The sequence below is a fragment of the Pavona decussata genome, unplaced genomic scaffold (assembly GCF_977016875.1).
Source record: "Pavona decussata unplaced genomic scaffold, jaPavDecu1.1 SCAFFOLD_315, whole genome shotgun sequence".
Lineage (NCBI taxonomy): Eukaryota > Metazoa > Cnidaria > Anthozoa > Scleractinia > Agariciidae > Pavona > Pavona decussata.
This window is the reverse complement of record NW_028145706.1, coordinates 580,001-605,000: the sequence shown is the minus strand read 5'-3', so window position 1 is coordinate 605,000 and position 25,000 is coordinate 580,001. Positions and strand designations below refer to the sequence as shown.

The 25,000-nt window shown below is 38.5% G+C and overlaps 1 protein-coding gene and 2 long non-coding RNA genes across 3 annotated transcripts in view; all 3 read right to left on the bottom strand.

Annotated features, from left to right (window-relative positions):
• The window catches only part of LOC146454099 (uncharacterized), a 58,722-nt gene extending 47,860 nt beyond the window's left edge, over positions 1–10,862 (bottom strand). Inside the window, exons 1-3 of the mRNA XM_085095876.1 lie at positions 10,716–10,862; positions 9,771–9,841; positions 7,428–7,823 (exon numbers count right to left, since the gene is read on the bottom strand). Coding sequence (XP_084952002.1) covers positions 7,428–7,823; positions 9,771–9,834 — 460 coding nt within the window. The 5' untranslated portion in view covers positions 9,835–9,841; positions 10,716–10,862. The remainder of the gene's footprint in view (positions 1–7,427; positions 7,824–9,770; positions 9,842–10,715) is intronic.
• Positions 1,437–21,133, bottom strand: LOC146454098 (uncharacterized). The gene is made up of 4 exons (XR_014859333.1): positions 20,590–21,133; positions 4,229–4,421; positions 3,879–3,987; positions 1,437–3,172 (listed from the first exon to the last, which is right to left on the bottom strand). It is a non-coding gene; the product is annotated as an uncharacterized LOC146454098 (long non-coding RNA).
• The window catches only part of LOC146454097 (uncharacterized), a 12,202-nt gene continuing 4,881 nt past the window's right edge, over positions 17,680–25,000 (bottom strand). The window contains exons 2-4 of the long non-coding RNA XR_014859334.1: positions 20,428–20,441; positions 20,078–20,186; positions 17,680–19,367 (exon numbers count right to left, since the gene is read on the bottom strand). This is a non-coding gene — a long non-coding RNA (uncharacterized LOC146454097). The remainder of the gene's footprint in view (positions 19,368–20,077; positions 20,187–20,427; positions 20,442–25,000) is intronic.

Sequence of the window (25,000 nt, the reverse complement as noted above, 5' to 3'; positions counted from 1 at the left end):
TGTAAGCCTCTGTAGTGACCTCTTGTTTGTGATCAAGGACCAGTTGCCAGTTGATAGAGATAAACCACCACACTGGGGACTACGTCGACTACGCCCCTTACTTTTTGCAAACAGTATGTGAGTTCTTTAACGTCCCGCTGATTATTAGGAGCAAGTTTTGTGAGACAGGACCTATGGTTTATCGTCCTTATCTGCGAAGAATATTAAGTCTAACAGTTTGCAGATGTCATTATATAAACATTATAACGTGTCCAACCTTCTTTTGTAGTATCCATTTTAGGTACAACCGTTCTACAGCTGTCTTATTATGCGTCAGTCAATTCCAGCAGTGCCAATCACCCCTCCCCCCCGGGCTAACCCCCGGGCATTAGCATTAAAAAAAAAAAAAAAAAAAATGGGCAAATTCCCCGGGGTGGGGACATACAAGCTGTCTAAATGCCCCGGGGTGGGGATGAAGGAAGAGGGCAAATGCCCCGCCCCCGGGATCGTCGCCTTCCAACATCACTTCAATTTTTATATTAATCAGTGAATGAAACGTTCCACTTTTCAGTATGTTAATGCAACGGTAGGACTTCAAGGACAACAGGAAAATAATTCGTACTGCTTTAAAAACTATTTTGGAAAATTTAATATTATTTAATAAACTGCGCTAGGATTGCGGCGGACGTCCCTCCTGCCGCGAGCGATGATAGGCGCCTGTATTCGCAGGTTTCGTTTTTTTATTTATGATGCATTCCATTTTAAGCTCGCAAGATCTGTCTTGAAGATCGCATCATATGAATTCGCAACCCTAAAGTATTTTAAAGTGCACTCCAGGTTAACTTTCGTGAATTTACAAATGCTAGGTTAGTTTTGAGTGCGAAATACAGCTGTAGTCGTGTTGGATCATGTTTACTGTAGGTAGTGTCGGTCGACACTATCGGTCGATATATCGACCGACACTCGTCCGATATATCGGCCGAGTACCGGTCGACACTCGGTCGACATATCGACCGCGATTCGACCGGGTGGACAGTTATTGTAAAATTGTTCTTGGCATCCGATAGCACATTGGTAGCAGCAATGTCCTCCTTTAAGGACTTGATCCCGGTGATATACAGCATGACATGTCTGCTGATGAACTTAACGACACTTTAAAGTGAGAGAGACTTTTCTGACTGAATTACTGCAGATCAGACTGTATTATTTGTCACATCAGGGGCGCGACGAAGGTCATGGCACTCGCTGTTTTCCTCACTGCTTATGGCAAGGTAACTACAATTCATGTACTGCATGATACAAGAGCCATTAATATTGTTCTCGTATCCCATATCTCAGCAAATATTTTTACCAAGTATTATAACAATTATTCAACGAAATCCAGTCATGCATTAGCTCATGCGTATGGCTACCAGTTCATGTAGGGTGCAGTTTCGTGAAATAAGAGGCCATCTCCATTTTCAATTTCCAAGTTGCTTTGAACCGCATTACGATAAGAGACTTTTCTTATGGGATCTGAGCTGTTATTTCTATCCAACTGACGACTGTTATGAGACAAGAACAGTTCTCTGATTGGATATCCGACGTCCGATTTTTTCGACGAGACAAAACAAAGAAAGAAAGTCAGATTTCTAGGTGTTAACTATTTTATCTAATCTGACGGTATAATAAGATCTAGAAAACTGGATTTATTTACAGGCAATTATTGCATGCTTTGACTATCACTGGCTATTTTATCTTTTCCACAATAAAGCGTGTGGTTCAGAAATTAATCTGGGCCTCGTTGTTCAAAAGCCGATTAACACAAATCCACGATTAAGAGTTAATCGAGGTTTCATCTCGCTCTTTACAAACGATTTTGAAATCAAAGATCCCGTTAATCCAGGATTAGCTTAATCGGGCTTTAAACAACTGGATCCTGAGGGTTATAAAATAGATAAATAAATGAAATGCCTTTCCGGCTTGCTGCAATGTCGGTTGTCAAAATTTCACTACTAAATTTACCCCGTGATGCGAGTGCCCATCCTTTTAAGTACTCGTCTACGAAAAAAAAAATTAGTTATAAATCTTCCAGTTTGTGAACAAACAGGTTGCTTTCACTAAAATGTTTTCATTATTTACTGTGTTCATTGGTCATTTTTATTCGAACCATTTTCCTTAAAAACTGTATTGAAATTCAAAATACCAGTTTTAATGTCCGTTGTCAGAAGACTATTTAGTGGTGAACAAGTGAGTGAGTGTTGCTATTTCGGGACCATTGGTCCGAATAGTTGCCTCTAGGAAATCTGATGTTTTTAAAACTAGCGCCGGAATAAGCCCTGAAAGCCTCGCTTCTTGGGCTAATATTTGCGTAGGGCAACTATCAGTCAATGGTTCCTTGACAGACACACTACTGAAAGACTTCACAGTTGCTCTGAAAGATTTATTTATCGACCTAAAGTGTTCATTTGTTAACACAATCTTTCAGCCTCAAGCATTATCTTCCGCTTTAATAACCTGAAGAGTTTTATTTACTTAATGGCTATCGATTAAGGCGCCGATCAGAGCAAGCGGATATTTACTGTAGCAGCCGTTTTTGATCGACTCAGTATAAGTGCTATTTGTTGGCGACGAATAATAATCAGGAGCTAGACTACTGAGCTTTTACAGCGATTTCTACGGTTTCCAACTAACCAAATTGCTGTGGTTCAAACAGAATCATTTTTTTGTGAGACCTACGCCAGGTTACCCATGAGCTAACCCTTGTTTACCCAATCTATCCTTCCATGGATGAATCATTCTGATTATTTTGGCTTCTTAGAAGTCAACTATGTATTTGTTAAGGCTTTCGTCTTACAAAAGTGAGAAGAAAATTAATCCAAACTTGTCGCATCCTCGTTCCCAGGGTCTCTCCTCTTCACGTCCCAGGGAGCGAGAGAGGGGAGACCCTGGGAACTAGCTTGAACTTGTCGCCGTCAAACTACATTGTAGGATCTGTGTTTCCAGCAATGCTTCCAACTGTGTTTGTTGCTGGAATCTCCGAGGCAGCGGTAACTCCCCTAATAACATGCGTAATGACAGCATACTCGGTCTTGGCGTAAGGAGGGGGCTTTTTAATTGGAGGAGGTGCGTGAGAAGGGGAGGGTAGTAGTGACAAGTGAGACCTCTGGAAATTTGCCAAGTCAGCATAACTCACCTCACCAGGCTTGGGTTTCTGTTAAAACAATAGAAGACAGAGTTAGGGATGTAGAACCAAACATGCCACAAGCACGCGTACGGTAAATGAAAGTTTGTGCCTGAGTGACTATTCAATGGGAGTGAAAAGCTGGTGAATTTTTGCTCACGCGTTGAATGCTCTAACTAATAAGAGAGACTCGTGGCGAGCTGAGTCACGTATACGGTAATGACATGTGATCCTTGTCCTAACCCGACTTTTTTGGGGGGGAGTTCGTGACAAGCTGGTAACCTTTTACAAACATCAGTTTTATCATTTGTAAGTGATATCCTAGCCGGATGGCTCAACAGATTTTTCACAACTATATACACGAAATGTTTTCACACACTAGACAAAGTTTTTGACTTGTAAGGTAATAGAAAAGAAAATATACATCTCGTTGACTCTTGAAAGGTAATGATATGAAGATCCTTAGGTTTTGTTAATTCACACAGTACGAGCCACAAAGACTCCTTCATCTCGCGCGTATGTGAAATGAAAACTACTAGTGAAAACTACTGGAGCCGTGTGTTTTTTCAGTCGCACCATAAAATTTGCCGTAAATTGTATTTTCGGTAGATAGAATCCTAACATGCGACCATTTAAACGAAGGTTATTATTTAATGGTACTTTCGTCTCGTGGTGCTTATTAAACTATAGGAAAAAATCGATTATTTGACATTTACAGAGTCTTTCAATGGCATACCTTCTTAGGTTTCTTCGACCTGTCAACTCGTGGGCAAGTGTTTTGAAAGCCTTCCATGTCAACATATAGATGACAATCTCCACCTCCTTTCCGATCTTGGTCATTTCGACTGAAACGAAAATATTTGCTTGCTAAGCAAGAAGTTGCTCTCTAAAAGTTCAAGCTCCTCCTTTAATTAACTCCTTTGTGGGCGTGAAATGCAAATTTAGACGCCGTTCAGTTCTGGCAAATTGCAAGCATCTTGCAGACCGAATAAAATTCCCTGAACTTTCATCCCTGGTCGTGTAGCAGAATTTTTGAACTCCCCTTGCACACGTACAACAACATAAATATTAAATAGTGCTACTTACTGCTCTCGTTTTTCCTCTTAGGAGTTACGAATTAATGTGAGAAGAGGCAAATCCGTTCAGCAGTTAAAGGGAAAAGGTAAAAAGAAAAAGTTAACAAATGACAAAGACAATATTGTAGAATACGAATTTTGAACTTTTATCGTTGATGTCGTCTTTTCGCTAATGGCTTGGTTTGTTCGTTTTCTTTTCCTTTCTTTCTTTTTTCACATTTTCACAATATAATTGTACTAAAATAACCAAGGAAGACTTGCGATTGTCGAATGAATCAGAGTCAAACCTACCGACCAATGTTAAGTTGGGTTAAAGGGAGAGTCGTAGTGTCCTTTCGTTTTGCCAGAACTGGCGACCGGCCAGTCTGTAAATTGAATGCGCCATTTTGAAGGGATGGTGCTGTAAAATAGTCACTCCTAAGATGGTCCGCCGGCTTTATTTTAAAGATTGTCGAATTACTATGATAAAATTGTTTAATGTGGCTTACAAATTGACCTGTCTGCTCGGCCAGTTCTGTCAAACGGAAAACGCTCGTAAAGAGGCTCTTTGTTTACTATATGACAATATGTGACACATGGGCTGCTTACTATGAGATCAGTAATATAGCTTAGCTAGAGGCTGGCAATGATGAGTCTGTTAAGCCTGGCAGTAATTAAGTCAATAAAACGTACTTAGTTTGGCATAAAAATGATGGCACAGGCAAGAAATGTTAAATCCTATACAGGACTCAGAAGTGAAAAGTTATAAGCTGTCACTACTCACCCTTGTTGTCCTTTCGCCAGCACCACACCGCAAATGCAGAAGCAACAGCGATAACCAGAAATCCTCCCAGTGCAACGCCAATCAAAATATGCACTTTGGTATTGTCTAAAATGTATTTTAAAAAATATGCATAATTTGTTTTATGTAGCAAGTAACACATAGAATGGTGAAATTTTCGTTTTACTTGGTGATCCCAATGTACAGGCCTTTCCGTTCTTTGTTAGAATAGTGAAGTGCGATATGTGCAACTGATGGGTCTGTAAATGGAGGGCTTATGCATCACACGCCCTTTGTTTAAGAGCTGCTAAATAGTAATGTCCTCTGGTTGACTTATTGTGTATTGCTTCTATTTTTCTTTAGACTAAAACCACTTTTTGCAACGTTATGAGCTTTTAATCAGAAGGATGAAAAAGTAGGTTTGTTACTTGGCTGTTGAAAATATAAAATGGACGCTTCACTTCCATGAACTGTAATTTATTCTTTTGAGTCTGATAGTTTAACTTCGTTTCAAACTATAGCCTCCGATCCTTATCTTAATAACAACTGAGTTTGGATTTATAATATATCTCAATTCAGTACCGTCCTTTTTTTACCATTTATGTCAAAATGGAGGAAATCGTATGGTGCCATAAAAACCAAAATGATGGAGCGCGGGAAATTTAGACGCGAAAATGCGATCATCATACTCAATTATTTTGTAGAATACTAAATTGTTAGTTCCACTCTTGAAACTAAGCTTTGACGTTTACACTCTTTCAAATATTTAATATAAATTTGTCACAAGAGTGAATTAGATTCCATTTTAATGTCAACGTCATGTTCAGTGAACTGTAAAACCAACCTGACGAAGTTCTTCTTTTCTTATTTCCCGGTGGCACAGATGTGGTAGATGGTGCAGCAGTTGGTTTTGTGGAGGTTGCTGTGTGAAGGCAAATTAAGGCATAATTTACGTTCTTATCCACTGGTAAATGACACTCTAAAGGAGTGACATTAATAAGGATAGGTTGGTGGTTACTTACTTGTACGTTTCACTTGAACGGTGATATTGAAACTGGAAGAACCATGTCTGTTTGTTGCAGTACACTTATAAATCCCTTCATGATTACCATTCACCTCTTCTATACGGAGAGTTTTTTGAGTGCTAATGACTGTACCGTCTGCATTCGTCCATTCATACTGTGGAGTAGGCCTTCCATTTGCTAGACATTTAACAGTGAGAGTATCTCCAGCGATTACGTTCCATGTAGACGTCTGGGAGTTTATAATTTCTGGAGGACCTGAAAAGTTCAAAGATTCATAACTTAAAAACAACATCCCTATGAACAGAGGCTAATTCAACACTAGGAAGACTTTGGGAAAACTATTGTAATGGGGAAACGAATGATAGTTCCTCCTAAATCATGTAAATTTGAAATCAAAGCAAACTGACTTAATGAAAATCGCTCTATATATAATATATAAACAAAGAACACAGAAAAAACACGAACTTACTTGGAAGAGTAATTAAAACATCTCTTCTAGCAGGACTACCAAAACCATTGTCAGCAGTACATCTGTAGAATCCTTCATCCAGTTTACCAGAGATTGTCAAAGGCATAGTGACAACATTGTTATCAGAAAGTCTTGTCCAGGTGATGTTCGGTGCTGGATAACCATCAGCTGTACATTTAAGTGACAATACATCACTCTTATTCACTGTCCTGCCGTCAGAGATGGAAGTGATTTTTGGTGGAGCTGCAAAGTCACAATTATAACAGGAATAGGCACACGTCTTGTCAAATACTAAAAATTTCTAAATTCTTATAACGGTGCAATAGAAATGACGAAGTTGAGGGTTCTCTTACACTGAAGAGGTTAGTTTAAGGAAATTAAAACTGGCCAAGATTTACCGTTTTCATCAATCGCTTCCAATCACTTATAAATACCACATGTGCTATTGGCTTTTAGGTTGCATATGCTCACGCCCAATTTCAAATTCAGCAGAATAGACCAATGTCGATAAATTAATTAAAATCATAGCTTGGCTACCGTTGTTCAAAGATGAATAATTAGTTCTTTGTTGTATTCCCCTAAGCCTCATAGCCAAGCTAGAATTTTAATATATCGAAATTGGTTTTTGGAAAGGGAAATTGTGTTGCATATTAAAACGAAATAATCCTAATTAGCGTAACATGTAAAAGGTTAAACCCTATTAGGTAGCAAAAATGAGGCGCGATCACATTTTACAACAGAAGGCATTATACTAAGTGCTTTTTCAATCTACCACAAAGCTTCATTTTCCACTGCGAGATACAACAACACATAAAAATAACCAAATTACACTATTACATCTTTCCTTTATAAAGTTGGTGCACGCAATAACATGCTATGTTCCCCTGTTGTGTGTAAAATATTATAATGAAAGTACATTAGTTAATTAAAAGCAGCCGACTAAACCTGTTTATACCTGTAATATCGAGCCGTATGTTGTAGGCCCATTCCATTCCTTCAACTGATATCTTGCACTGAAAAGTAGTATTTTCTCTTTCTGAAACAGTTTTTATTGTCAAAGTGGGCAATTCATTGGTGCTGTCGATGCTGAACCGGTCTCGGTAGTTATTTCGGTCGTATATTTTGAAGATTCCGCTGAATACATCGCCGATATCGTTTGGCTGTTTCATGCCATAATAAATGCTAAACACCGTATACCGGATGCTTTGTCCATCCAACAAATTGTAATTCCATCTCAAATGAAAATTTTTACTTCCATTAAGGACTTTCACGACAGTGGTTTGAATGTCATCTGTACCGGAAACTGTTTGGTTCCAAGCGGGAGGAGGGCCAGTCCACATAACTATGGCATCTGTAAGAAAATGTCTATTTGTTAGCTATCAAGTAATGTCACCTAACAGTCATGGGGAGAATCTGGCAAATAGAGAGAATCTGAGAGAATCTGGTGGCTTTGGCTTGGGATTTTAGGTGCTTTTTTTTTTCAATGGAACAAAGTACGTGTAAATTGTTTCTAAACAGCATCAATGCAACAACCATATTTTTCCAGCAGTCATTGAAAGCGTGTGATTACTTTTTTTTTAGTCTAAACGGAGAAACACATGAATAAGAAATAAAACTGGCAGTTTAGCGTGAAAATTAGTTTAGGAAAACCACATGGCCAGTTACTTAGAAGTAGGTGGCTATATAAATTATGAACTGTTATTAAGGTTGCTGTAAGTGGAAAAGAATGGCTGATCTCTTGTGCACCTTAGTCGCTCCCACCCTTTCAAGAACCGATTTTTGTCATAAAGTTAGCGATTCAATCGAAAAGCTAGCTAGGTCAGTGGATTTCAATCGTATTGTCTCTGTACAAATTGCCTTATTTATGCCTTCCCCTTCAATTTTTACACGTATAATGGCTGTCATGTGTGCTGGCTTGCCTGAGCTCGGTTTACTGGGTAAAAAAATCTAGACTACCAGGATTGGACAATAATGGCTATGAGCATAGTCTCAGGCTTTTATTCAAAATAATGGTCAATCTTAGCCTCGACGTTCTTATTAAAAAGGTTCTTTTAAAAAAAAAAGAGAGAGTGTATTGCTGAACTGCTCCAACAATATTAATTGATTTCACGGAATAAGTATAGAACACATTTTTCTTGTAAATAGTTTTATCGTTTTCGCAACCGCCCTTCCGCCCGGAAATTGCCAGTTGAAGCAATACCCGTCATCCTCTCTCAGTAGCCGTATTCCTCTTTCAGATTAGCCCCAATACCCAAATTTAAACGATAGTGCAAGGTGTTAGAAAAACTTAGCTAGGTTCAGAACGTAGTCTCCTCTACACATTCGCCGTACATCGTTCCCCCCCTTTTTGAGAATAAACTAACTGTTAAAAACCGCACAATGCACCTAACTGGCATACAACTCAGTTCTCGCTTCAGCAGGACGTATTAAGTAATAATTCCGTGTAAATACTTTTTAAAACCATTCCGCATTGTGCCTTAGAGATCCCTGCCAAGTGGAGAAATAGTAAGGAAAAATATTTGGATGAAAGATTTTTTGAATAATTTTGTTAACCCGCTTATCCTAGAACGAAACATTTAAACTCTTTTCTTTGAAAGGCTTCATTGAACCAGATATTTTATTGGGAACAAACACTCATCCATCCATTGGTGTATGCAGATTGTACTCTAACAGATGTATGTAGATTGCACCTTTGACGTCATATAGTTACTTTAATTTCTACATAATTTTGGTTAGTGTTAACTAACTAACTACACGACCCCACAAACATAATAAATATACACACTAATCGTGTATATATAAAAAATGACTATATCTCTTGATTAATTGATAGGTTTCGTGTACAGAAAATAGTGGCGACGCTTCAAAAGACCTTTAAAAAGCAGCCAACGTGGCAACGGCAACGTAGAGGTCCATAAACTTGAGGTGTAATGAGCAAAACAATGGAACTGCGCGTGCGTTATACGTTTTAGTATGTCTAGTTGTCGTACCTGATAAAAGAACAACGTAAAATGACCAATTTCAAAGTTTTGTGGAGAATGTGAGCACAATATGTTAAATTTACGATACCATACTATGCCATGATGTTTATTTAACTGAACACGATGGGTTTTAAAGCAATAACTTGTGGGGTGTTCGGACATCATTGCACAAGATGAACTGATTCGAATAATATTTGCAAGTGGCGTGCATGTTAGTTAATAAGCGTTACCGTCCAATTTACTTACGGTCTCTGATATCTCGTCAAAACAGAGACAAGCTTGCGATCAACGTGACTTGAATTTTATTCTGTACTTACCTCCTCTGTGGCCAAAATGAATCACTCCAAGCAGTAGTGTAGCAAATTTGGGTATTAACTTCATGGTTGATCTAAAAGGACAAACCAACAAAGAGAAAGTATGTATCATCAACAAAACAGTGTTTAACGATTAATGCACTGACGCACAATGACGGTTGAAACAATATAGACAAAAAACAAAAAAATTGGAGAACAATATTTTCACTTCTCAGTCCCGGTCAAGGTGGTGGTTGGGGGGGTGGGGGGGTGGAAAGGTAGGGTGGAGGGGAAGGGGAAGTAGTTGGACACCAATATACCTAATTTCGTTCCCCTGTGATACCTTAAATATGCAAAACCGTTAATACCAAATTCTTAGAAATTCAGGAAAAACAAAATACTTTACACCCATATTTTATTAGAAAAAACACCGACTACCTTATAAAAGGCACTCAGGATACCATATACCCAAAACCCCTGGCTAGGTCCGACTTTCTAGGTAGCCGTGGTGGGACAGGCAAAAGTGTAAAAAAAGTAACGAGAGAAAAATAACATCCATTAATGCGTACCCATTAATGAGTATACTGCTTACATTCATTCTAGTACTATTTTCTTTTTAACACAGGCGTCTTTAGTCGCCTTAACCAACCTGCATCGATTTTTGTTGCTGCGATCATGTTGGTCAGTTGTTAGGCCTTAAAACTTTCGCTTTTTTCGCTGCTTCATTTCAAAACTAGCATTAACGTAGACCTCCGTGAAATCGCGAAATTGGCTTGTAGTACACAGGCAGTCTAAGCGTAGTGTGTGAGGCAAGTTCAATCAAAGATTTGAAGTTCAAGATCGCAAAGCTAAAAATACACCAAAATAAAATAAATATATATACATATTAATCTTAACTTCTCTTCTATGACTTCTCAAATTATCGAGCGGAATTTGCTCAGGATTTTGTTGAACTGTGCCTTTCCATACACTGGCCCAAATTTCCAATTTCGCCCTGTTGGCCTAAAGGGGGTTGAGCCACCCCCTCGGTTAGCTAATTTGCTCACAATGTGAGGCAAAATGGAGCTATCAAAGATCGTTTTATTCCACTCTGAGACGCATTTTAGCTCTCGGGTGAATTTTTGCCCTGGATATTAAGCTGTATTGGCCCTTATTCAGCTTTATTTAGGAGAGGAAAATTGGCTTTCAAAATAGTACTGTATAATCACTCATTGAAGCTACCCCTATTCTAAGCCTAAAAGACGGAGATATTTTGAATTTGAAGTGTATGGACCGGAAATTTCTTACTGACCGAGAAGCGATGGAAAAATATAAAAGAAATCACTCAAAAGAATGCTTTCAAACCTTTACGCAATGTTATTTCATGTATCATTTATCATATCTAATAATATTAACAGAAAATTGAAGTACAGTGAAGTTCCCACCGGAAAGTAACGAAGCTAATCGAGTCGGGTGGGAGCAAACAGATAAATACACCAAGACTTTCAAAAGGAGGAAAAGAAAAAAAAATAAAATACAGTATAATATAGATAAAGAAGTTATACCATACAATTTACTTACACAATACAATGTTTTCTGTTCTGTTCTGGCTGGTTTATCAAATGCAATTTTGTCGCTTTTTCACTCAAAGTATTATTCTTTGTAAGATAACTGGATAGTATTTCGAGTGTTAAAAAGCGATCGATAATAAGGTATTTAAGCCACCGTCCGAACGCAGTTGAAAAGCAATTGTAACAGTACAACTGGGGCTACTGGAAATAAATGCGACCAATATAAGAATGACAAAATGGTTATGTATCCTTCCTAACATTAACCTTCAAGGAGGTCTTGATCAAGGAGTGGCAAACCAGTCTCGTTGTACAGCACACCTGTTAATTTATTTATATTTAAGAGAAAAACAGGAAAACACCTAAAATAAGCTTACGTTTAACTTGAATAACCGGAACACTGCCAAGGTAACTGTAAATTAAGTCACAGCCAAAATTTACTCTAGCAGTAACGCAATAATTAAAAATAAAGATTAGATGTTTATCTTGTTTTATTTTCGATTTAACTATCCCTTCTCGGTCTTCGGTCTGTTAGACACGTTCCTTGTGGGAAGCTACAAATCGGCTGAACAAATTCTGCTCAGAAATTACTGCATTGAAAATGGATCTAAAACGAGCAGTGCAACTGGGGAGATCACAAAACTGAAGTTGAATAGACTTCATTTTGTAAATTTAATTTCTTGATGTTTCTATTTATACTTTGTACTAAGTCCCGTGCTGGAAGATTCTTTCCCGACTTATCTAGCAAGCATCTTAGCAACTCTGCTAACAGGGTAACCTTCTACAGTTTCAAATATGTAATTTATCTTGTCTCACACGCTAGTCTTGGTGTCACCTTTGCTGGAAGTTACACCTACAAGTTGAAATCGTTTTAAAATATTCGATGAGATCGCATCCAAATTCGCCTGCCATATATGTCTCTCAAAAGCGCGAAAGGATCGAACGAGTCAATATTGAACTGGAATCATTTCAGGACATTGTTTAGTGCATAGGCCACCTCTACATCCTGCATTAAACCCTCACAATTAATACTTTTTTTTTATTTTTGAGCTTATTATACGGAAAATGGTTATAAATACCATCAGATAACGTTAGGTTGAATTTAATCTTACGATCCTTTAAGAGTCCTGATCTACTGGATTCAATGGAATGAAATGCAGCTCAAGAGATCACGATTAGGGAGATCGAATCCTCATGCTCCATGATGATTTTTTCAGTCTACTATTGGTTTCCGAAGTATACCATATAATTTGTTTTTTATCGCATTGTTAAGGCAATGATAAATGTCAGGTTGTGTTGCAACTCTGATCCGCGCTAAACCCGCACGGTATGACTATTGCGACATGAAACTAAACTTGACTGATCATAAAGTCTGTTTGTTCCTGAAAAGGTGCGTTCTCCTAGCTTAAAAATCAACACGCAGACTTTGGTAGAAATCGTTACGGAGATCTATGAAAAAATCAATTTGCACTCCAAACTTCCATAGAAAATTGACCTGGGGTTCAAGTCAGAAATTTTGAATGGTATCCTTTAGAGAGAGGTGGCGGAATGTCGTTTTGTGGAATGGATGAACCATTCTCACCCCTAGAAGGTACAAATTCACAAACAAGCAACTTTTGCTTAATACCCCTAATAGTTACAAGGAATGGTCCGAAGGAGTACTACACCTATCTAAATCTTACTCTGCTCTTTTCAGACTCAACAGAACTCCATTACAAAAGACATAAACCAAATGTGGGTATTTGAATTATCAATTCCTACATAACTATAACTATTACTGCTAAACGTGAGGGGCAATCCTTGATTCAATGGCTGCGCGCCAAGTAATTTAACGCAATTTATTTTACATACCTGAAAATCGTCTTTTTAGAAGCAGATGAACTGCGCATTAAACAAGGAAATCCTTTAGAATTCTTTGAGAACAATATTTTGGTTTGACTGGACTTCGACTCAAAGACAGCCACCTGAGAGTTCAACAAAGCAGATTCTTAAATTTAGCCACACCATATGAGTCCCCTCGCTATTTCGAGTTATCGGCGTATAAGGCATTTGAGAATTGTATTTAATTCACCCCCTGATTTGGAGCTAACTGTGGGGGATGAAATGAAAACCCCCTGCGAAGGGGTTATTTTAAGCCAAAAATTGTAATTCCACTTAAGGAGTTGAACTATATCTTAAATCTTTGTTTATTCAACCTCATCTCCATAATTCCGTATTGAATTGTTTAATTTGTTTGAATGTATAAGATCTGCCTTTATCCTTTGTTGCTCTGATTTACAGATGGCCCTCTGTTCTTGTCTACGTCTGTACTATGAGGATTTTGTATAATGGTAATATTGTAATGTCCAGGGCCGTAGCTAGCATGAGGCAAGACGAGGCAGTTGCCTCGTCTTGATTTTGGCCCTTTTTTTTTGGAAGAAACGTTTAATTCAGAAAATAATCCCTAGAAAAAATTGGATTGTTCAAGATAAAACCACCTAATATAAGGTGGATGAATTGAGGGGAAAAGCATTTAATGAGGTTAATTCGTTTCATCTGAACTATGAGTAGCGGTTTTTCAAATGATTTAAGGTTACAAGAGGGGCCATTAAGAAGACGTATCGTGACACACCATTATTCCCGTGTCTTATCTGCGATGGCTGAGAGCCGGTGTGGGAGCTTTCTTTACTTTTATATATAACTGTCGTAAAAGAACAAAAGGTCGTTTGCAGTTCTGGCAATCGATTTATTGCAAACACTATAATATTGAACGTTTCAGCGAAAGGAAAATGTAAAAGAATAGATTTTAAAAGATTTGCTGATCAAGCCTCAGGGGCACCCAACGGATCGTTTCGGTAAATTATCTGTTCGAAAGGCCCTTAATCCCCTACAATTTTCTTAAAAGAATTTTCACCTCGAACTTTGGTGATATGGGAAATTTAAGGCCCAATGTTTTCGGATTGATAAAAATGTCGTTTCGGATACCGAAAAAAGGTCAGCTAAAATTTTCGGAAAGGAAATAAGACCTAAGGTTTTCGGAAAATGGAGAAAAATGCCCTAGTAATTTTGAAAAAGACTCAAGTTCCCCTAGAATGACCGAACAGATAAAAATATTAAAGCGCGGCCTGAAATGAAACCACAGAGCTTTAAAGGTACTCCAGATAGCCTTAAATAGCGTTTCAAAGGATCTTAGAGAAAACTGTCGTTGGGTGCCCCCCAAGCCTTTCTCGTTTGTAATGGCTCTTAAAAGAGCCGTTTGCATTTGGTTGGCGTATGAGAGGAATTTCAAAACTTTTGAAGGAGCTTGCACAGGTTTGTCTCTAGAACATCCATACTGTCTACCATTGAGGTGATGTTGTCTCTCAGGCCAAAATAAGTTTCTACTATCCGTCCTAAATAATCCTCTCTCAGTACAGCCGCGGTTATCGCAGGGGTGTTTTTCGAGACATGCAGCAATGCCTTTCGATGTTCTTCAAAGGTTTCCAGGAAATCGAGGCGATCGTCACGGATACGGTTTATTTCTTCCACGACTTCCATCTTGGTGGTACAGTGAAATTTTAGAGCGGGAAGCAAGTCAAGATTTCGCATACAGGTATTAGTTTTCCATTCAGTTTTTCCCGCCGGCGGGAAAAACTGTCAAGAGTTACATTCGCTGCACTGACCTATGAATGCATGCTCAAAATGTCGAAACAGAAACAAATTACTGCTTTCTTCTGTGAAAAAAAAATGGCGATCAGGTACAACATAATCAGTCCAAATCTTCAGAAAGTGTTAATTTAGCGGCATCAGCTGAGCCTGAAGATTTCGATAAAGATAATTCCATTCAGAATGTAGATGTAAATGTACCTTAGCTACTCTCGTGGATTCATTTTATTGTTATAATACGTGTTATAACATTTGAATGCTTTAAAATGCAGATGGTCATTAACCTGGCACCAGTATCGCTAAGCAATAAAAAAGTGAACTTCTACACTCGCCCAAGATTGACTTTTCTGAAGAAAAATGCACGGAAAATGCTTACAAAAGCATTTCTGAGCCTCTAGATTTCAAAATTTTCTGGGGGGGCATGCCCCCACACCCCCCTAGCGGCTTGCGCCTTCGGCGCTCGAAACTTGCCTCGTCTTGTTCTGAAGTCTGGCTACGGCCCTGATGTCTATATACCGCACATATCAAATAGTCACATGGCGGTTCTCAAGTCTTCTGTGAGGTGAGATAGGACGGCAGGCACCACTGGTAGCCGCTATCAGTGCATATTTTGATCTCACCCATCCACCCAACACGCGTATGGATGTGAAACACAGATGAAATCAGGGATAGAGATAAACCCCCGGGTGGGGGGTTACTCCCCTATATGAGCTATACGGGGACGTGCCGCTGGATAGGGTATGGTTTTTGGCCTCTCTGCCCTGAACAGGGTATATTATATCAAACGAGTCTGCCCTGAACCCGTCCTCTACAGGGTATGGTTGCAAGACCGTCGTCGAGTATTTGGCAATCCGAAATCAGAGACGTTAGTCTGTATTTATTTTAGTGAACAATGCTTCACGTCGATTGAGTTTCCACTTAAGGTTCACCGCTGTTAATGCAAAATTTTGGGATTTTTCGGCATCACTTCTAGGTAGTGTATTATTTTATCTGTTGTGATTGGTATTCGCGTTTCAATGCGTGGAACATCACGTCCGGTAAGTGACAGTGGGCCTTTAAATGTTATTACTAATGCCAATAAACACTTGTGTAACACAAGAGCTAGATGTTGTCCTTTGCCCTAAATAGAGTCTTAAAATAGAGGGCGCTGTCCTACACAGGACAGGTATTTTAGGTTATTTTCGTCCTAAAGAGGGTCAGGGTTTCAAACCCCCACCGCCTCCCTTATACCCAAACATGGGTCAAGTGCCCCCCCCTCCCCCCCCCCCCCCCGGGAATAAACCACCACGTCGTGGTATTACGCCCCCGAATACTCTGTGTGGGAGCTCTTTAACGTCCCACAGATTATCAGGAACAAGTATTGTGAGACGGGACCTATGGTTTGTCGTCCTTATCCCAGAAGACTAGAAAGTCTCACCGTTTGCAGCTGTCATTATGTAAACAATATAACGTGTCCAATCTTCTTTTGTAGTATCCATTTAAGGTATAACCGTTTTACAGTGGGCTTATTACAAGGAGACTTAATTAATGTATCAAACATTTGCACGGGTAAGCCCACTGTAAGCCTCTGTAAGCGGTCTCTTGTTTTTGATCATGGACCAGTTGCTCGAGAGCCGGTTAACGCTAACCTGGAATTAAAATCAATCAAGGCATTTATTTCTCTTGTTGAAAAACGTTTCTGACGCTACTTTTATACAGCTCAAAATAGCAACCAAATTATAAAATGCTTTACAAAAAAACATTCAAACAAAACAGTTCCCCGAAGGATGTTGAGATACCCTTATTTGGAGAGTTACTGGAGTGTCCTTATTAGAAACAATGGTGCTTGATCAGTTAAGTATTTGAGGATTGGAGTCATTTTAACCCCCAATTGGTGTTAGTTATAGGAGGTGAAGCAATCATTTTAAGGTTAAATTATAATTCCTGTTTTTAAATTAAATAAAATTTGTAAACATTACTCTATTTTTTTACTCGAATTTTTTTTTATTGCAAAAACTAGATTCGTCGACTTACTCAACTGAAAGACAACTTCACTAAGATGCTAATTTTTTTCTAAGGACCTGCTTAGAATATCGAAAAGAAGAGAAAAGTTCAATAGAACGAATATGTAGAAACCAGTCAAATACCAGGAAATCAAGTGCTACCATTATATTATTATTCTTACAACTGTTCTTGTTAAGTTTTTTTTTTTAATTTTATTTTTCTTCTGCAAAAGTAATTACAATCTGTCAGTACAGCACTTGAAGTCGCAGTGATAAGCTCAATGCTTACAGAATTATTTTTGAGCCCCGCGCTCCGCCCTGAATTAAATATTTGTTCTTGGCATCCCATAGCAGCATTGCCCTCCTTGAAGGACTTGATCCTGGTGATATACAGCATGACATGTCTGCTGATGAACTTAACGGCACTTTAAATTGAGAGAGACTTTTCTGACTGAAATATTGCAGATCAGACTCTATTAATTGTTACATCAGGGGCGCGCCGAAGGTCATGGCACTCACTGTTTTCCCCATCATGTTGCTTATGGCAAGGTAACTACAAGTCATGTACAGTGCATGATACAAGAGCCATTAATATTGTTCTCGTATCCCATATCTCAGCAAATATTTTTACCAAGTAATTAACAATTATTCAACGAAATCCAGTCATGCATTAGCTCATGCGTATGGCTACCAGTTTATGTAGGGTGCGGTTTCGTGGAATAAGAGGCCATCTCCATTTTCAATTTCAACAACAACAACAACAACAACAACAACTTAATTAATTTCAAATATGTTTTAAACCTCATTACGATAAGAAACGTTTCTTATGGGATCTGAGCTGTTATTTCTATCCAACTGACGACTGTTATGAGACAAGAACAGTTCTCTGATTGGATATCCGACGTCCGATTTTTTCGACGAGAAAAAACAAAGAAAGAAAGTCAGATTTCTAGGTCTTAACTATTTTATCTAATCTGACGATATAATAAGATCTAGAAAGCTTGTTATCTTGGATTTTTTTACAGGCAATTACTGCATGCTTTGACTATCACTGGCTATTTTTTCTTTTCCACAATAACGTGTGTGTTTCAGAAATTAATCTGGGCCTCGTTGTTCAAAAGCCGATTAACACAAATCCACGATTAAGAGTTAATCGAGGTTTCATCTCGCTCTTTACAAACGATGTTGAAATCAAAGATCCCGTTAATCCAGGATTAGCTTAATCGGGCGTTAAACAACTGGATCCTTGGGGTTATAAAATAGATAAATAAATGAAATGCCTTTCCGGCTTGCTGGAATGTCGGTTGTCAAAAATTCACTACAAAATTTACCCCGTGATGCGAGTGTCCATCCTTTTAAGTACTCTTTTACGAAAACAAAAACTTTTAGTTATAAATCTTCCAGTTTGTGAACAAACAGGTTGCTTTCACAAAAATGTTTTCATTATTTACTGTGTTCATTGGTCATTTTTATTCCAACCATTTTCCTTAAAAACTGTATTGAAATTCAAAATACCAGTTTTAATGTCCGTTGTCAGAAGACAATTTAGTGGTGAACAAGTGAGTGAGTGTTTCTATTTCGGGACCATTGGTCCGAATAGTTGCCTCTAGGAAATCTGATGTTCTTAAAACTAGCGCCGGAATAAGCCCTCAAAGCCTCGCTTCGTGGGCTCATATTTGCGTAGGGCAACTATCAGTCAATGGTTCCTTGACAGAAACACTACTGAAAGACTTCACAGTTGCTCTGAAAGATTCATTTATCGACCTAAAAGGTTCATTTCTATACACAATCTTTCAGCCTCGAGCATTATCTTCCGCTTTAATAACCAGAGGGGGTTTATTTACTTAATGGCTATCGATTAAGGCGCCGATCAGAGCAAGCGGATGTTTACTGTAGCAGCCGTTTTTGATCGACTCAGTATAAGTGCTATTTGTGAGCGACGAATGATAATCAGGAGCTGGACTAATGCGCTTTTACAACAATTTCTACGGTTTGCAACTAACCCACGTTACCCATGAGCTAACCCTTGTTTACCCAATCTATTCTTTCATGGATGAATCATTCTGATTATTTTGGCTTCTCAGAAGTCAACTATGTATTTTTTTAGTCTTTCGTCTTACAAAAGTTAGAAGAAAATTTATCCAAACTTGTCGCAACCTCGTTCCCAGGGTCTCTCCTCTTCACGTCCCAGGGAGCGAGAGAGGGGAGACCCTGCGAACGAGGTCGCCGTCAAACTACATTGTAGGATCTATGTTTCCGGCAATGTTTCCAACTGTGTTTGTAGCTGGAATCTTCGAGTCAGTGGCAACTTCCCTGATAACATGCGTAATGACAGCATACTCGGTCTTGGCGTAAGGAGGGGGCTTTTTAATTGGAGGAGGTGCATGAGAAGGGGAGGTTAGTAGTGACAAGTGAGACCTCTGGAAATTCGCCAAGTCAGCATAGTTCACCTCACCAGGCTTGGGTTTCTGTTAAAATAACAGAAGACAGAGTTAGAGATGTAGAACAAAACATGCCACAAGCACGCGCATGGGAAATGGAAGTTTGTGCCCGAGTGACTATTCATTGGGAGTGAAAAGCTGGTGAACTTTTGCTCACGCGTTGAATGTTCTAACTACTAAGAGAGACTCGTGGCGAGCTAAGTCACTTATACCGTAATGACATGTGATCCTTGTCCTAACCCGACTTTTTTTTGCGAGTTCGTGATAAGCTGGTAACCCTTTACTAACATCAATTTAACATTTGTAAGTTATATTCTGGCCGGATGGCTCAACAGATTTTTCACAACTATATACACGAAATGTTTTCACACACTAGACAAAGTTTTTGACTTGTAAGGTAATAGAAAAGAAAATATACATCTCGTTGACTCTTGAAAGGTTTTGATATCACGATCCTGAGGTTCTGTTAATTCACACAGTACGAGCCACAAAAGACTCCTTCATCTCGCGCGTACATGAAACCATAAATTAACATTACTGTAAAAACTACCGGAGCCGTGTGTTTGTTCAGTCGCGCCATAAAATTTGCTGTAAATTGTATTTTCTGTAGATAGAATCCTAAAATGCCACCATTCAAACGAAGGTAATTTTTTAATGGCACTTTTGTCCCGTGGTGCTTATTAAACTATAGGAAAAAATCGATTATTTGACTTATAAAGAGCCTTTCAATGGCATACCTTCTTAGGTTTCTTCGACCTGTCAACTCGTGGGCAAGTGTTTTGAAAGCCTTCCATGTCAACATATAAATGACAATCTCCACCTCCTTTCCGATCTTGGTCATTTCGACTGAAATGAAAATATTTGCTTGTTAAGCAAGAAGTTGCACTCTAAAAGTTCAAGCTCCTCCTTTAATTAACTCCTTTGTGGGCGTGAAATTCAAATTTAGACGCCGTTCACTTCTGGCAAGTTGCAAGCATCTCGCAGACCGAATAAAATTGCCTGAAATTTCATCCCTGGTCGTGTAGCAGAATTTTTGAACTCCCCGTGCACACGTACAACAACATAAATATTAAACAGTGCTACTTACTGTTCTCGTTTTTCCTCTTCAGAGTAACGAATTAATGTGGGCAGAGGCAAATCCGTTCAGCAGTTAAGGGGAAAAGGTAAAAAGAAAAAGTTAACTAATGACAAAGACAATATTGTAGAATACGAATTTTGAAGAATTATCGTTGATGTCATCTTTTCTCACATTTTCACAATATAATTGTATTGAAATAATCAAGGAAGACTTGCGATTATCGAACGAAGCAGAGTCAAACCTACTGACCAATGTTAAGTTGGGTTAAAGGGAGAGTCGTAGTGTCCTTTCCTTTTGCCAGAACTGGCGACCGGCCAGTCTTTAAATTGAATGCGCCAGTTTGAATGGATGGTGCTATAAAATAGTCACTCCGAAGATGGTCCGCCGGCACTATTTTGAAGATCGTCGAATTACTATGATAAAATTGTTGAATGTGGCTTACAAATTGACCTGTCTGCTCGGCCAGTTCTGTTAAACGGAAAACGCTCGTAAAGAGGCTCTTTGTTTACTATAGGACAATATGTGACGCTTGGGCTGCTTACTATGAGATCAGTAATATAAAGAGCCTAGCTAGAGGCTGGCAATGATGAGTCTGTTAAGCCTGGCAGTAATCAAGTAAATAAAACGTACTTAGTTTGGCATAAAAATGATGGCACAGGCAAGAAATGTTAAATCCTATACAGGACTCAGAAGTGAAAAGTTAAAAGCTGTCACTACTCACCTTTGTTGTCCTTTCGCCAGCACCACACCGCAAATGCAAAACCAACAGCGGTAACCAGCAATCCCCCCAGTGTAGCGCCAATCAAAATGTGCACTTTGGTATTGTCTAAAGTTTATTTTAAAAAAAATGTGCATAATTTGTTTTATGTATCAAGTAACACATAGAATGGGGAAAATTTCGTTTTACTTGGTGATCCCAATGTTCAGGCCTTTCCGTTCTTTGTTGGAATAGTGAAGTGTGATATGTGCAACTTACGAGTCTGTAAATAGAGGGCTTATGCATCACACGCCCTTTGTTTAAGAGCTGCTAAATATTAATGTCCTCTGGTTGCTTTTTTATGTATTGGTGCTATTTTTTTTTTACATGAAAACTTCCGTTTGCAATATTATGAACTTTTAATCAGAAGGAAATTATGTTTGTCACTTGGCTGTTGAAAATATAAAATGGACGCTTCATTTCCATGAACTGTAATTTATGCTTTTGAGTCTGATAGTTTAACTTTCTTTTCAAACGACAGCTTCCAATCCTTATCTTGACAATAACCGAGTTTGGTATTACAATAGATATTAATTCAGTACCGTTGCTATCTCACAATAGCGGAAACCGTATGATGTCCTAAAACCAAAATAGTGGCGCGAGGGAAACTTACACGCAAAAATGCGATCATCACATTCAATTATTTGCTATAATACTAAATTGCTATTTCCACTTTTGCTTCAGTTGAAATTTACACTCTTTTCCAAAAGTTTAACATCAATTTGTTTATAAGAGTGAATTAGATTCCATTTGAATGTGTACTTAACCCATTCGCAGATAAAAGTAAAACCAACCTGACGAAGTTCTTCTCTCCTTATTTCCCGGCGGCACAGATGTGGTAGATGGTGCAGCAGTTGGTTTTGTGGAGGTTGCTGTGTGAAGGCAATGATCATGACTTCAAATTAAGGCATAATTTACGTTCTTATTCACTGGTGAATGACACTCTAAAGGAGTGACATTTATAAGGAGATAGATTGTGGATACTTACATGTACTTTCCACTTGAACAGTGATATTGAAACTGGAAGAACCCAATGTGTTTGTTGCAGTACACGTATAAATCCCCCCATGACTACCATTCACCTCATCTAAACGGAGCTTTTTTTGAGTGGTAATGACTATACCGTCTGCATTTATCCATTTATACCGTGGACTAGGCCATCCATTTGCATGGCATTCAATGGTGAAAGTATGTCCAGTCATTACCTTCCATGTAGACGTCTGGGGTTTTATAATTTCTGGAGAATCTGAAAAGATCAAAGATTCAAAACTTTAAGACAACATCCCGTGACCAGAGGCTTAGTGGACTCTAGTAGACTTTGAGAACCGCACCTCTACTTCTACAATACTTTGATTTTGTCTAACTTGAGGGAAGAGGGTGTGGGGCATGGTGGGAACGCCCTTTAAATGAGATTTACCACACTTCCGTGACCAAGCTCGCACATATTTCAGTAAACTCCCTTCCTTGGATGAGTAGCGCTTGGCGATATAAAAACTGAAGTGAGCACATACTATGTCTTATAATTAATAAAAAAAAAAAATCGAAATAGCGCGAAAGGCAGTAGAAGGTTGAATTTACTCGACGTTTAATACCACTTAGGAATAATAAATAGGTGAAATTTCAATACAATTTATTGATGATTATGAGGCAAAGATAGGAAATTTGAAAAAGGAAACTTACGTGTAACAGTAATAACAACATCCCTGCTATCTGGCCTTCCGGCACCATTGTCAGCAGTGCATCGATAGATTCCTTCATCCTGTTTGCCAGCGATAGTCAAAGGTGAAGTAATAATGCTGTTATCAGAAATCCTTGACCAAGTTATACGCGGTAATGGATAACCTGCTGCTGTACATTTGAGTGGAACTATATCACCTAAATTCACAGTTCTGCCAGCCGAGAAGTCAGTGATCTTTGGTGAAACTACAAAGTTAAAGCAGCAAGCAAAATAAAATTGAGCTACTTCCGTGAATTATTTTGAAGCTCTTTCGATCTTTAGCAAAGTCCGTAATTATTGAAAAAGGGCAACGATTAACCTTTGTGTGCTGTCGATATCTAGGTAGATATTTTTATTCTATCTTGACCAGGTTGGGGGGGGGGGGGGGGGGGCTTCTGCCCGCGCCGAATTTGAACATTTGTAACATTTGTTTTTATTATTTTTTTGCGCAAACGCCACGAAGCGTCGTAACTTACTCAGATATTTATCTGGGAGAAATTTGGTATTGTAGGTCAGGGTTCACTGAGAGTCGTGACAAACTATTTGCAAGTAAATGATAAGTAAATAGTTAGATACTGCTCAATTAACCTACAATCAAATTACACTCACTGTCAAAGGTCATTGATTTCATACCTGTTACTTCAATCCGTATGCTGTATGCCCACTTAGTATTATCTGTAAGCAAAACTTGGCACTGGAATGTGGTGTTCTCCTTTTCAGTTACCGTATTTATTGTCAAAGAAGAAAATTCACTTGTGCTATTGATACTGAAACGGTTACTGAAGCCTTTCTCCACGCTGGATACCCCATTAGATGCAGCTCCAATAGGCTTCTCCTCGATCCTGAATGTGATTAATCCTATCATCTGTTTATCCAGCAGAGTATAACTCCATTTAACAAGTACATTGGTACTTCCATTCAGTACTTGTATAACAGCAGTTTTAATGTAAGGCGTATCAAATCCTGGAACAGTCTGGTTCCAAGCAGGAGCAGGGGCATTCCACACAAATATCGCACCTGAAAAAAACGTTTTAAGTAAGAGATAAATACCGAGAACGGAGGTATTAATCCATGTACATCCCGAGGGCCGTAGGCCCGAGGGATGTATATGGATTAATACCGACGTTCGAGGTATTTATCTGACTTATTTCATGAATAGCGATCCTTTGTTCAAGGGGACAAACGCCGGCTAATTAGTACCGTCACACTTAAGTGAGAAACGGAGAACAATAGAAGCAACCTGATGTGTGCGTTTCTCGCAGTACTGCTAATGTAAATGAGGGATTTATCTGTATAAATCCCTCGTTTCAGTTAGTTTAATATTCATGAAGTATGTAAGTTAAATAAAGGATGTTGAATAACAAAAGAAAATGTGTGATTCATGAAATAAATGCAATTAATTACCAATGTTAAGCTTTTATTGAAGTAATAACGATGAGCTCAAAAATGAAATAAAAGTGTTCAGGTCTCGATTACTCGACCGACTTACAGACACAATGGTATCTAATTAACAGATAAAAACAGATCAAGTAGTTATTGAAAATGTATTTTTCATTTCTCGCGTACAAAACTGGAGATTCTCGTAGTTAAAATAAACTACTGCATAAAATGGAATACAGAAAGATACATTACCAATCTTTTTTATGCTTTTTCGATGATCTCTAGAAAGGGCTTTGGTTAAAGTAACCGTAAATTAAGTAAAATAGGTCACGTGGCATGATAAAAGTCTAACTCTACTCTCACTCAATCATTGGCTAGCTACAAAGAAGTCATACATTGAAACTGAAGGATCGTGTAGCAATACTACCGAAAAAGAAAAAGAAGAAAAAAAAAAAAAAGAAAAAAGAAAAGAAAGGAAGTAATGTGCCGTAAACGTTTTTCTGGAAATAACAGTACGTTCTGTCTAAATTTCAAACTCGAATTTAGAGTTAACCAACTTTTTTGAGGTTCGCTCTATTTGAAGTGATAAAAATTACAAATATTCGACAAATAGATAATATTGTTCATGGAATGGAAAAGGTCTAAACGGCCAGCGGCACCCTTTAGTTTAGTTTATTTAGCAGGCAGCTAATTTACAGTAAATTTAATCGCGTCTAATCCTGCAACAG